The sequence below is a fragment of the Mobula birostris genome, chromosome 1 (assembly GCF_030028105.1).
Source record: "Mobula birostris isolate sMobBir1 chromosome 1, sMobBir1.hap1, whole genome shotgun sequence".
NCBI classification, from domain to species: Eukaryota; Metazoa; Chordata; class Chondrichthyes; order Myliobatiformes; family Myliobatidae; genus Mobula; species Mobula birostris.
The window spans coordinates 45,941,820-45,955,577 of NC_092370.1; the positions used below are offsets into that span (position 1 = coordinate 45,941,820).

Here is a 13,758-nt window from a genome sequence, read left to right on the forward strand (position 1 = left end):
CAGGAGGGGAGGATTCCAGCTGTGCTGAAATGCAGAGCGATGAGGCCACCTCTACACAGCATCTTGTTAGCAAATGAGAAGCTGCTGGAGAACAAAACGAGGACCTGAGGGCAAGAATACTGTATCACAGGGGAAAAAAGTGTCTGTTATATTCTGTATGAGCGAAACTTTACTGTCTCCCAGCACACCAGATACAGTGGTCAAACCAGAGGGCTTCTTGATTTTACTGAATAGGTCAAACCACTGATTCAGAAAAGGCAAAAGGAGGAGGTGTGTTTTTCATGATAAACTGTTCATGGTGCTCCAATGTGGAGGTTTTGTCGAACTCGTGTTCTCCCCACGACCCGCTATCAAGTGCTCTCTGTTTTACTTGCCCAAGGAGTTCTCCATAATTCTGACCAACTTGCATACCACCAGCAGTCAACTCTAATCAATCATGTGGGATAATTGCAGGTAAGAAATAGTTCATCCTGTGCATTTCAAATTGTAGTCAGGGAATTCAACCAGGCTTGTTGAAGAAAATCCTGCCCAATTACATAACCTGTAGCCCCAGAGGTCCTAAAGCACTAGACCATTGCTATACTAAAATAAGGAAAACCTATTGTTCTGTGCCCAGACCACTTTTCAGTAGATTGGATCATTTGGCTATCCTTCCACCTGCGTACAAGTAGAGCAAAGCTCCAGAGATTGGGACAGCAAAGTGGTGTTTATAGCAGGCAGAGGAATGGCTACGGGATTGTATCGAGTCAGTGGACTGGGCAGTGTTCAAGAACTCATCTGTAGATCTAAGTGAATATACCATGGTTGTAATTGACTTTATTAAAACAATTCTAGATGAGTGCATCCCCACAAAATCATTCAGTCTTCCCCAATCAGAAGCCCTGGATGAACCATGGCATCTGCAGTCTGCTGAGGGCCAGATCAGAGGCTTTTAAGTCTGGTGACCAAGAAAGTTACATGAGGTCTGGGTACAATCTCTGGAAAGCTATCTCATGGGTAAAGTGACAACTCTGAACTAAACTTGAATCAACAAAGGAAGCTCAACAGTTGTGGCAGTGCTTGAATACTATCGTGACTTGTAAAGTTATCATGGGTGACAGCAGGGTTTCACTTATAGATGAGGTCAAAGACTTCTATTCTCATTTTGACCAAAGCATGGAGGAACTATCAGAGACTCCCACATCCCATGCGCCTTCAGGAAGGTAACCCATGAAAAACATCCAGCCCAAGAAGAGTGTAGTGACCTGCCTCAAATGACTATCACCCTGTAGGACTTGTTGTACTTCTATAGTGAAGTGTTTTGAGAGGTTTGTGATGGAACATATAAACTCCTGCCTGAGGAGTGACATAAATCTACTCCAATTTGTCTACCAGAGCAATGAGTTCACAGCAGATGCCATCTCATTGGCTCTTCACTCAACCCTAGAAAATCTGGACAGCAAAGATGCATGCATCAGGGTGTTCTTTATTGACTACAGCTCAGCATTCAATACCAACACCCCCTCAAAACTAATCAATAAGCTTCAAGACCTCCATCAGTACAGGTGCACCACAAGGCTGTGTGTGTAGCCCTCTGCTCTATTTTACTCTATCACTTGTGGCTAAGTACAGCTCTAATGCCATATTTAAGTTTTCTGATGACACCAGTCATAGGCCAAATCAAAGATGGTGATGAATCAGTATGTAGAAGGGAGATTGAGAATATAGCCTAGTGGCACCATACTCAATGTCAGCAAGACCACGAAGCTGATTATTGACTGCAGGAACAGAATACAGAGGTTTATGAGCCAATCCTCATCAGGGGATTAGAGGTGGTGAGGGTTAGTAACTTTAAGTTCCTTAGTATATTATTTCAGAGGACCTCTCGTTGTCCCAGCATGCAAGTGCAATTATGAAGATAGTCATATATATAGCCCAGTCCATTATAGGTAAAGCACTTGCCTATTATTGAAATGTGCCTACAACCAATGGACTCACTTTCAAGGACTATTCATCTTGTGTTTTCAATATTTATTGCTTATTTATTATTTCTTTTTGTATTTGCACAGTTTTTTTCTTCTGCATTCTGGTTGAGCACCCAAGATGAGTGCTCCTCCATTGATTCTGTATGGCTATTATTCCATAGATTTATTAAAATACAAATTTACTTTGAAGTCTGAACTTTCTTCACTCAACCCAGAAACAATTGGACATTAAAGATGCACACATAAGCATGCTCTTCATTGACTATATTCAATAACGTAATCCCCTTAAAGCTAATCAATAAGCTCCAAGATCTAGGCCTCGATATTTCCTTGTGTAACAGGATCCTCTGTTCCTCACTTGTAGACCCCAGTCAGTTCAGAATGCCAATACTCCTCTACAATCACCATTAGTACAGGTTATGTGCTGAGACCCCTGCTGTACTCCTTCATACTTATGGCTGTGAAGGTAAGTACAATTCCAATGCCATCTTTGAGTTAGCTGAGACCACTACTGTCATCTAAGTCCATCATCCAGGTCATGCTTTCTTCAGGAAAGGAGGCACAGAAGCCTCAGGACGCTCACCGGCAGGTTCAGGAACAGTTATTACCCTTCAACCGTCTTGAACCAGAGGGATTAACTTCACTCATCCCAACACTTACCTGTTCCCACAATCTATGCACTCACTTTCAAGGACACGTTCTCAGTATTTATTGCTTACGTATTCATTATTTTGTGTCTTTTTTATGGTCTGTGAAGGACTAGATTGATCACGGAGTATAGTTTTAGATAGGTGCTAATGTCAGAGCACTATTCTGCTCTATTATCCGTAAGGTTTTGAGTGGCTAAGGGAGCCTCGGAGAACAGCTCTTTATTCACTGGGTCACTATTTTGGCGATAAAAGCTTTCGACCTAACCCTGTGCAGGCAGGAGCCCCAGCCGTGATAAACACGCTCCTGCGAGCGAATCCAATGAAAACACACATTCACACATATGCAATAGTTATCCTGAAAAAAAATCTGCGTCAACTTGTGTTAAATGTGGGATCTGACAAATGCTTTTTGCAGCATTAAGATCAGTTTTGGTGTCATTCTAACTAAAATCTCGGTCCGCTGAATCAGGCTTTTGCATAGCTCCCCTCCTAAAGTACCCATTGCTCCTGAGAATAAGGCCGTGCGCTGAGCCAAGATTGCCTTCGGGGTTAACTCAGGACACGGGTACATTTCCAAAGAGTGGAGTGTTGCCACGGCCTCCACAGCTCCATCAACCCCGGCCGTCCCGTCCCGTCCCATCCCACCCCACCCCGCTGGCTGGCGGCTCCACCCCACAGCTTGTTTCCTTCCGGGGCGGCTGCTGGAGCCCGATTTAAGCGGCGCCGAGGCAGCGCTACTTCCTCTTTAGCTGTGACCGAGGGTTCGGGCTGATCTGCTCGCTGACTCCTGACTCACCGCTGTTCGCTCACTTTCAGAGTTCCCACCGGGGAGGAGAAAAGTCGACGGATAAGTCGGTCAGGAAGTCACCATGGTGAGCAGCGCCGGAGGGGATCGCGGGTACCCGCTGGTTGGTGTGGGCCCGGGCCCGGGCCCGCGCCTGCGCCTGGATTTGTCCACGTGCCGCCCGAGCTGGTCCGCTGCCGGCGCCCCACTCCCGTCGCTGCTGTTGCTCTTGAGTTTGTTAGGGAAACGGGCCCTTTGGCCTACCGAATCCATGCTGATCATCAAGCTCCAACCTGTACTGGTCCCTTTGATATTCTCCTCCCAAAGTTCCAAAAACATCGCCCGGACTTTACCTTTCATCCACTACACCAGTGGTAATTTTACAGGTTAATGTGTTACCTTGGACAGTTCTGGGATGTAGATGAGATCTAGAGCACAGTGTGAATTACATGGTTATAGGAAGCACTGCAATTTGTACCTTTAGTTCAACTGATAGAAATATACGTGAGTAAAGATAAGTTGAAGGGTAAATATGCTTGATAATGGCAGTTAGTCTTCAAAAAATCCAGTGGGTTTTTATTTCTAGTTACTTGGGCCTTGTTTGACTTTAGGTTTTATTTCTAAATGGTGCGGACGATGCTAGTAGAAATTGCGTATATAGGTTTATCAGTTACGCAAAGATGGGTGGCACTGTGTACCGTTGACGGACACGTAGAAAAGGATGCTGATACATGAAGCACACGAAAAAAAGATGTTGAGTCTGACTAATGATTTTTCATGCCTTTGAACAGTTAGTAAGCATGGGACAGTGCAGCACAGGAACAGACAGGCCCCTTGAATTCTGTTAAATTAAGCTCGGTCTCTTCTGTCTCTACATGATCTATATCCCTCCACTTCCTTGCACATTCGTGTGCATGTTTAACTGTCCTAAAGTGCCATCACCATTACTCCTGTCTGATCATTCCAGGCATCTACCACTCTTTAAAATAAGCTCTGACCTACACGTTTACTTCAAATTCCCGACCCCTCTCCCCCCCCCCCCCGTTTTAAATGCATGTTTGCATGTCCTGCAGTACTTGATATTTGTATCCCTGGGCAAAAGATTCTGTCTACCTTGTCTATAGCTCTCGTAACTGAATAAACTCTACCAGATCTCCCTTTGTTACTTCAGAGAAAACAACATTAGCTTGTAAAGCCTTACCTTGTATCTCATTCCTTCTAACTCAGATCCTGGTAAACCACTTCAGCACCTTTTCCAAAGCCTCCACGTCTGTCCTGTGTTGAACAGAATTAAAAATAAACAGCTAAGTTCAATTGAGGGATATTTAAATACTAGAAATAAAATCTCATCTAAATTTACTCTAGAGAAGAGCACAGACAAGGGGTTTATTCATTTGAATGTCTTTCATTTAAGTAAGTAAAACTCCGTGCACTTCCCTGGAGTAATGTTGAATGGCCCATGTCAGTGAGACACTGTTTTCAAGCTTCAAGCTGAATCCTGAATCTAGTGGCAGAAAGAAATGGTTACCTCACCTCCAGCAAGTTGGACCTTGTTTGGCTATGTGGCCATAAGTTATCGTGAGGCGCAGATGATTGTCAGAGCATAATTCATATCATGTTTCTCTCAGACAGTAACTGAGTATTTCTAGCATTTCTTAAATGTATAGGTATGCAACAACTTGAATCAGTTAACTTTTTTATAATTGACTTTAATATGGTATCAAACGTTATAACTAAATCATTTTTAACGTTACTCAGGAGGCGAAAAATACAAGCTATGTTCTTTGAGAATCTAATTTTAATTTGCATCTCTACTTTCCACTCATAAAGGCATTTAAAGACGCTAGCAAAGCACCTGTAGAACAGGAGGTTGCAATCCATCGCATTAGAATTACTTTGACCAGCCGAAATGTAAAATCACTTGAGAAAGGTAAGCATATGTACAAAGTGGACTTAAAAAATTTTTTGTAAATATTGAGAGAAAAAACTTTAAAGTTCTTGATCAGTCAGTGGTAGATGTGCACACTTGAGTAATTGGATCAATGCATCAATGAGCAGCAAGGACATGTAGCTGGACAGTTTGGACTTGTATGGAAATTTAAATATAACCAAGCAAACTTAGTTAAATTGTTCTTGCTTCGAATTGTTTGAAAGCTTCAGTTTGATTTTTTTGATTATCAATGCAAATTTTCTCATTTGGAGGCTCAGTTTTTGAGTTTACAAGCATAAGATTTGTTTAAAAAGGTTGTACTTTTAAACAAAAGTGCTTCCTTAATAATAAATTTGTATAAGTAAAAACTTGTTTGTTCTATTGAAATTACAGGGTTTTGTATGTACTGGCAAGGAGGATATTCTGTAAATGAAACTACATGATTGATTTATACGCTATTCTGAGCCAGTTCTGAAGCTGACTGTAAATTCTGGCAATGTTTGTTTTTCTTCGTAACTACTTTGTTCCTCTATCTGCAGTTTGTGCAGATCTAATTCGTGGTGCCAAAGAGAAGAACCTAAAAGTCAAGGGACCTGTTCGTATGCCCACCAAGGTATGCTGCTTTATATGGATAAAGACAATTTTGTGCATTGATTTTATTTGCTGTGATCTTGTATTTGCAGCTTAAAGTTACAGCAAATCAGAAATTAGAATTTAGATTGGATATATAATTCAGACTAGCACTTGCTATGTTATGCAGAGACAGGTGATTTGAAAGAGATTGATGAGTGTTTATTGATCTTATGTAATATATAAATGAGCGTATCTGGTTACTACATTAGCCTCAACTTTCACAAGAAACTGGTCAGTTACTTCATTGTTACACCAAGATCACTGTATCACTTTAAATAATAATATATATAATAGCTGTGAACTAATCTGGGATGTGACAATTTCTTCATATCTGATCTGAAGGTCATATGTCCATATTCTATATTTAATACATGCAACACGCACAAAATGCTGGAGGGTATCTGTATTCTTTACTTTGGTTGCCAAGTATTTTCCACTGAACCACGAATTTGGCCAGCAGTTACTGGCAGGCAGGTGTGTAGCTTCAATTTAAATCTTTTATGGCAAGGACAATCAAAATTAGTATAGTTGTAGTACTTTGTAATTTGTGTGCATTTTAAAAATATTGAGATGTTTTTAGGATATAAACCAGGACAATTCTACCAGAGAGCCAGGACATAAAATTCAAAAGCAATAAAATGCAGAAAGTTAACATGCAGATAAAAGGAAGATTTGCTTGAATTGCAAGGGGAAATATCAGGTATAAGAATAAGAAAACTGTATAGTAATTGTGATGCTTTTGTGAGCTCATATGGAACATGTTTCTGTTCCGTGATCTATGAAGATATCTACTGAGAGGAAGTGCGACAAAAGTACAGAAAGTAATCTTACAAATGTCATGAAAGTTACAAAAATGTATTGCTCTTGAATTCGAAGAATGGGTGAGTTCTAAATATCAAGTGATTTTTAGAATGAATTTTCAGATGGGTTAGAATTGTTCAGATCTCTTCCGGCAGGAGAAGCAGTGTTGGCGTTGAATTCAGAGATTTGACCATCGAGGACTGGGGAAGTTCGGCTTGATCCTGAGTTGGTGGTGGAGGAGACAGGAGTTGTATCAGTAGATCCCATTATTACTATTGTTACTAGGAACCAGATTTGAAAATATACCATAACTACATTATAACTGAGTATTCTAAGAACATTGGAATTGGGGTTTGAGAGTATCCCAGTGCAGTGGAAGGTTCTGAATAGATGCGCTTCTTTTAATAGGTAATGTTTCGGGTAAACAAATTATTAATTTAAAAGGTAGTAGTTTGATTAATTGGTAACTAATTTAAGAATCTTGGTAACTAGGAATTGAACTTGGATTTTAAGTATGTTACTATACATTGCTTCAAAAATTTGGTAAATGCAATACTGACTACCAAAAACCTGAAACTGACATTAGGCAACAAAATCACAACTGATGTGACCATGCATATACAGGTTCAAATATGGCTGTATCGTTAGGCCTGTTTTGTTGCATAATATTGGGAAAAATTTATGTTATGTATGTATCTTGGTGCTCTCAGGCAGGTACTAACAGTGAGAGTTGATGCTGTCTTATTTGACAATTTTAAGTATCTGCATTAACACCTTTGACATTGTCACTGATATTTATACAACCAATGCTAGCATCTGATTCTTTTTTTTTGTATGGAATGGATGATGAAATTCCAGCTGCAATAAATTCTTCAGTAGTTCCACAAACTACTCTTCTCTCATTCACCTGCCCTGCATTTCACCTAGGGAAATGTGGAATTTTCACTGTTCGATGAATATACCACTATCAAAATGCACTTGGGACTTTCCTTACAATTAATTGCAAGTAGAATTTAGTGTCTTGTGGCATTACATGCTACTACATGCATTCAGAGACTGTCAGAAATATCATTACACTGTCAATGACCACCAAGAGACGTACTGAATTTCTCACACTCTTTAACAAATGCTAGAATACATCAGTTTCCTTAGTGTTGCACTGGGTTATTATTTTAGTTCTTGCTATTCTGCTTGCTGCTTCAACCTTGCAATGTTACTGGCTTCAGCTGTGAAAACTCACATTTTTTTTAGCATAGTATCATACTGCAGTTCAAAACCTCTTGGGGAAGTGAATTGCAGATCAATGGATCAATTAGTTAATTGATATTTCAGCATGAGAATATATCCAAACGTATTGGTAAATCATTCTTGAACATTTTGTACTTTTAATCAATCTGATGTAGCTCAGTTTACAGTTTTTCCTTTGTTAGTTCACTTTGTATGGTCATTAGTTAAAATTAACTAACTGTCTTGCAGGAGTTAATTTTAAATTCATGAGTTTATGTACTTTGTTTCAGACACTGCGTATCACAACAAGAAAGACCCCTTGTGGTGAGGGTTCCAAAACCTGGGATCGTTTCCAAATGAGGATCCATAAGCGCCTAATTGACTTGCACAGCCCTTCAGAAATTGTGAAACAGATCACCTCCATCAGCATCGAACCTGGTGTTGAAGTAGAGGTTACTATTGCTGATGCTTAAATCTTACGGAAATGAAATAAAAATTAAAATTCCACAGTGATTTTTCTTAATCTGAATTTATTTTTATTAACACAACCAAATAGATGTTTTATCCTCTAGTGTGACCAATGAAATTAAAACACTTTATAGATTGAGGATGCTTCAGCAAATTGCACTTATATTGTTGTAAAGGCATTCAAGATGCTCTCGCCAGTCTAGCAAACTAGAAATGGTAAATTAGGGACACCCCTGTGAACAAATTTTGAGCAGGACTTCCATGAACCACATACTCCTCAGTGACTGATTAAACACTGTGAAGTCTTTTATATTACATACCAGATATTAACCAGTTTGGAATAGTGGCTTCTAGTTAATTGAGATGCATCAGGACCAGTACATTTTGGCCCTATTAAGCAGCTGCCCTAAGTCAAAATTTCATGGAAATAGTTTAAAAAAGTATATTAAAAAAAACCAAGTGAGTAACAGATTATGTATTTAAATGTAATAGAACAGAACAAATTAGAACATAGCCACTGTAAAACTAATTATTGATGGAGGAATTCATCTGTTTTAGTGATGAAGAAAATCTGCTGACACCTAGTGCAGGTAATGGACTGCCTTCATACAATGCTGTCAATGATTGCATCCTCCAGATGATCATTTTTATTGCAACATTCAAGATGGTTGTTGATACCCTCAAATTTTTGATAGTTCCTTACTTAATGAAGCAGTGAAATAGTTTTTTACTCTCCCAGTTGTTTCTGGCATCTCCTAGCCTGAATGCTTGAAATCACAGTGAGCAAAACAGTTCTGAATTTCCTTACTGTTTATTTCTTGCCAACTATCTAACACAAACCACTTGAACACAAACACATAATTGATGCTATTTTAAAAACTTTGTTCTAAACAGTGTAGCATTTAATGGCCACAAAAGTGTGCATGGCTGACATTAATTAGAATTTGGCAAGTCTACCCCAATTAATATTGTGTCCCCAATGAGGAAATTCTCTAGATTCATTTTTTGCTGTAAGAGTTGTCCCAAATAAGTGGCTGCCCTGATTAATTGATAGCCCAATTAACTAGAATCCACTGTCTTCCTTAATTTAAAGCAGAGCCTTTTGATTTTTTTTTGTGTGAATATAAGAGGGTGTAACTTATTTAAATCAACTAGGACAATATATAGAACTAGGCATTTCCTTTATCTGACTCAATTAGAAATTCTGCTCCTAGAAATTAAATCACTTTTGTAATACAAACAGTAATTAGATTTTTTATAATTAGTTTGACATTTTTTCCATCAACCTCTAATGATTAAAGCAATGTTATGTACAGCTAATTGGCTTTTTTTTAAAAAAACAACAACTTGTGTTGAAAGTGCAGACTAATTGCTGCAAAGGCCTGTCTTGGGTGGACCCTGCAGGCATTTTTGAATAATTATACTCAGAATGTTGATCTTAAAGCTGTGTAACTTACAATATTTTAGTTTAACAGACTAAGTGCCCTTTTTTGAAGCACCTGTCATCCAAAGGCAATTAAACACATTTTGAAGTTTTACTTCTGGAAATGTTAAGTAGATGGAAGTCAATAGGAGAAACAACCCTAGTTATTGACCTACCATCAGAACTTAAAGTAGTTAATTTCAGAACTTGTATGTACCAGAATACCAGTGGCACAAATCCTTGGGGCACTATTACCTGAACCATGATTCTACTTGGAATGGCCAGGAGTGGGGCTGATAGTGGCAAATTGATCCTTTCTTAATTCAACTTCAGTGGAGCACACATGGATGACATCTAGGCTTGGGTTTACATGAGGCCAAAACTAAATGTATTAAGACTTTAAAAGTAATGGAATGTATTGTCATTAGGTATTATAAATAAAAATTGCCTAAGATATAATTGACTGCAAGGAGGAGGTAATAGAGTTAGGATGTGCATTGGAAGAGGTAAGTGGAAGGCAAGATAAATATTGGTGTTCCAAGCTAAAAAATGGACAATAGTGGATAGTTTGGCTGAAGTAATGAGTAAGGAGTATTAGGTATCAATGAAAATTAAACTTGGAGAAAAGAATTGATGGAGTGGAGTTTTGATGTGAAATGAGAGGAGTATTAACACTTTTGCAAAGCGCATGTTTATTTTGTGGGATTGGCTGAAGAATGAATTTAAAGTGGAACCAAGTGATCAGAAAAGGATGTGGGATTGGAAATAGATCAAAGAGACTTGGCCAGCGATTGGATTTGTCAAGGGTTTGTGGCAGGAATAGAGACTGTCTGGCTTAGTGAGATCATCTTCAGTAAGATGCAGCCAATCATCATTTTGAACAGAGAAACACACAACTGCCCCCTATTGACATTTGCTTCACCGCTTTAGTGCTGTCATGGGCCCATTGCTACACCTTAACCACAGACAGGCAAGTTATGCTACCATGTAGAACTCTGGAAGGTATTATCTCAAAGTATAGGTATGTGCAGAAATAAGACGGACAAATCAGGTGTGAAATATGTGGCATGATCACTCCAGGTCAATGCTATCTCTATGCTGTAGACTATGGTTGTATAGTAAGCTAATGATAGGATAATCATTGTTCTGGATTGGTGCAGATGTACCAAAGTCTGTGAAATTTCACTGGTAAGAGGAAATAGTCTGCTGAATTAGTATGCTCAATTAATTCAATTTCTACCTTTACGGTGAATAGTTGCAATATGCATAAATGGATTACACCAGGTAAATTATCTAGATTAACAACCCCTCCAAGCAAATTTTCCTGAAGTACTAGAACTATAATGCCATTTGAAACACTATCACAGACTGGTGTGGACATATGATTTCATTGCCATTCGCTCAGAAAATCATGAAACTTCATGATACCATCAAAGTCCTGAAACTGCAAGGACAAGCAGATCTGGGGCACAGACTCAGCACAGCTGGTGAAATTTAGCATTGTGAGTTGTGCCCATGTTCTAAAAACTACATATGTTTGCACTTATACAATTTGCTTCCAAGTAGGCAAATATAATTGCACCTAATCATGTCTTCACTTTTCCTTAATATTACAGTATTTTTAAAAAAATCCTGTTTTCAATGAGTTCACATCTTTATAGTCTTAGAAATAACCTTGCATGTGGACTTGAGAATTTGAGTGTTATTGATAGAGCTTGTAAGAATTGTTCATAATTTTAGTCCCTTTCACTCTCAAATTAGTTTCTGATTTTAAATTACATCCTGACTACAATTCAAATGTGTTTCATTAGCTCTAAAAACATTTTAGGGCCCTGAAAAAAAGAAAAAGTTGCTTTCAAAATGCAAGTGTCCAGTTTTACAAAACAAGACACTGAAATATATTAAATTTGTGTTGGGCAAAATGCTCTAGTTTTCTTTTTATCTAAGTGATCTAGTTAGTCTTTTACAATCACAGGCCCATGAAATAAATTGAGCATTAATAATTCAAGCTCCCACGTTAAGATGTTAACTCATTTCAAAGTAGACTTGACAAAATTGCCTGATTTTGCTTGAAGTTTGACCATTGTAAAATAATTTATGGAATGCAAATCCATACATTTTAATTTTTTAATATTCTTTCAAAATAAAATTTATTCATAAAAATACAGAAACATTACAGGTCTACTTTTCTATTTGCTTAGTCCAGTAGTTCACACTTATATTTCTAGGCATTAGTGGTGTGCGTATGTTCCGTGTGCAGAGCACCAATACCACCTACATGCCCCTCCTTTAGCAATACAAAACTAGCCCCTAGTGGCTGAAATGCATCAGAATGCAGTTCTTCCCCACATGCCTTCACTGCATTCCTCAGCAAGTACATCAGCTTGGAAAGTACCCATCGGCAGCATACTCTCAGATATCTCGTGCCCAATTGGAGGACAGGGCTGCCTGTGTTAGATTAGGTACAAATTGAATGAGCCATGGCCAAAGTTATCTAAAATTATCTGTAATTAAATTCAACACTTTTATTTGCTAGGTAGCTGATAAGAAAGGTCGATAACAGTTTTAAGGGATTGTGAAATAAACGAATGGACATTGAAAAGGAAGTATAATTTAGAAAGTGAACTTGATGTCACTACACAAAGGGTAGGAAGACTGGATTAATAAAAAGGAGAACAATAAGAACAATTAAACTACAAATTTAAAAATTCCACTTAAATAGCATCTAGAATGAATAAGCTCTGATGCGTTAGTTCACTTTCAACCGAAGTGGTTTCTCAGTATATAACATAATTAAAAGGGTATTTATTTATTGAGAAGGTGCAGAACAGGCTCTTCAGGCCCTTCGAGCTGCGCCGCCCAGCCATGATTTAACCTTAGCCTAATCACAGGACAATTTACTATGACCAATTAACCTATCATCTGGCACATCTTTGAAACGTGGAAGGAAACCAGAGCACCTGCAGGAGACCCAAGTGGTCATGGAGAGAATGTACAAACTCCTTACAGTCAATGGTGGGATTTGAACCTGGATCACCGGTACTGTAAAGTGTTCTGCTATCTACTACACTACCATGGACCCCTAACTGGACATGGAAACTCAAAACAATGTTGTGGAACCTTCATATCCATCACTCAATTATAGCAACACACACACACAATGCTGGAGGAACTCAGCAAGTCAAAGAGCAACTATGGGGGGGGGGGAGGTGGGGGGGAAGTTAAACAGTCTACATTTCAGGCCAAATCCCTTTATTATGCTTCAAATACAGCACCTTCATGCTATTTAATACATTTATCTCACTGCTTTCTCATGTTCAAGCATGCAGTAGTGTAGTGCATTTTAGACTATTTTATATATTTGCATTTAACTGCAAAATTGCCTCTCATCTGTGATTGCTTCACCATTTGTAATCAATGATATCAAAACCTAGCTAAAATTCTGACAACAAATTCTGATTCTATATATCCAATATCTGTTGGGCTAAATGTCTAATCAGTAATGATGCAGAATTTGTATTTTACATATTAGAAGTATTATTGAAGAGGAATAGTTTTGAAATATCATCCAACAATAGAATATTGAAATAAAGATTAAGACCATGAGGCATAGCAGAAGAATTTTATCTATCTCAACATCTTCAAGGAGTGATGGCTTTGAAATGTGGCATCCATCATTAAGGACCCCCATCACCCAGGAGATGCCCACTTGTCATAGTTACCAGCAGGAAGAAGGTACCAGAACCTGAAGGAACACACTCAAGGATTCGGGAACCGTTTCTTCTCCTCTACCATCTGATTTCTGAATGGACATTGAACCCATAAACACCACCTCAGTACATTTTTTATTTTGCACTACTTATTTAATTTAGATAATT

The 13,758-nt window shown here is 38.6% G+C and overlaps 1 protein-coding gene and 1 non-coding gene across 2 annotated transcripts; both read left to right on the forward strand.

Moving 5' to 3' along the window:
* The first annotated feature begins 3,343 nt into the window (after positions 1-3,343).
* On the forward strand, positions 3,344-8,502 carry rps20 (ribosomal protein S20). Its single transcript, XM_072254778.1, has 4 exons — positions 3,344-3,486; positions 5,229-5,328; positions 5,868-5,941; positions 8,280-8,502. Exons 1-4 carry the CDS (start codon positions 3,484-3,486, stop codon positions 8,460-8,462), a joined length of 360 nt encoding a protein of 119 aa, XP_072110879.1. The 5' UTR covers positions 3,344-3,483; the 3' UTR covers positions 8,463-8,502.
* LOC140206761 (small nucleolar RNA U54) lies at positions 5,736-5,799 on the forward strand. Its single transcript, XR_011888383.1, has one exon. It is a non-coding gene; the product is annotated as a small nucleolar RNA U54 (small nucleolar RNA).
* Positions 8,503-13,758: the final 5,256 nt, after the last annotated feature.

Coding starts and splice junctions, on each gene's coding strand:
- rps20 (XM_072254778.1), top strand. Junction 5,329..5,867: donor TGTAAAATCACTTGAGAAAG/GTAAGCATATGT, acceptor CTCTATCTGCAG/TTTGTGCAGATCTAATTCGT. Junction 5,942..8,279: donor CTGTTCGTATGCCCACCAAG/GTATGCTGCTTT, acceptor ACTTTGTTTCAG/ACACTGCGTATCACAACAAG.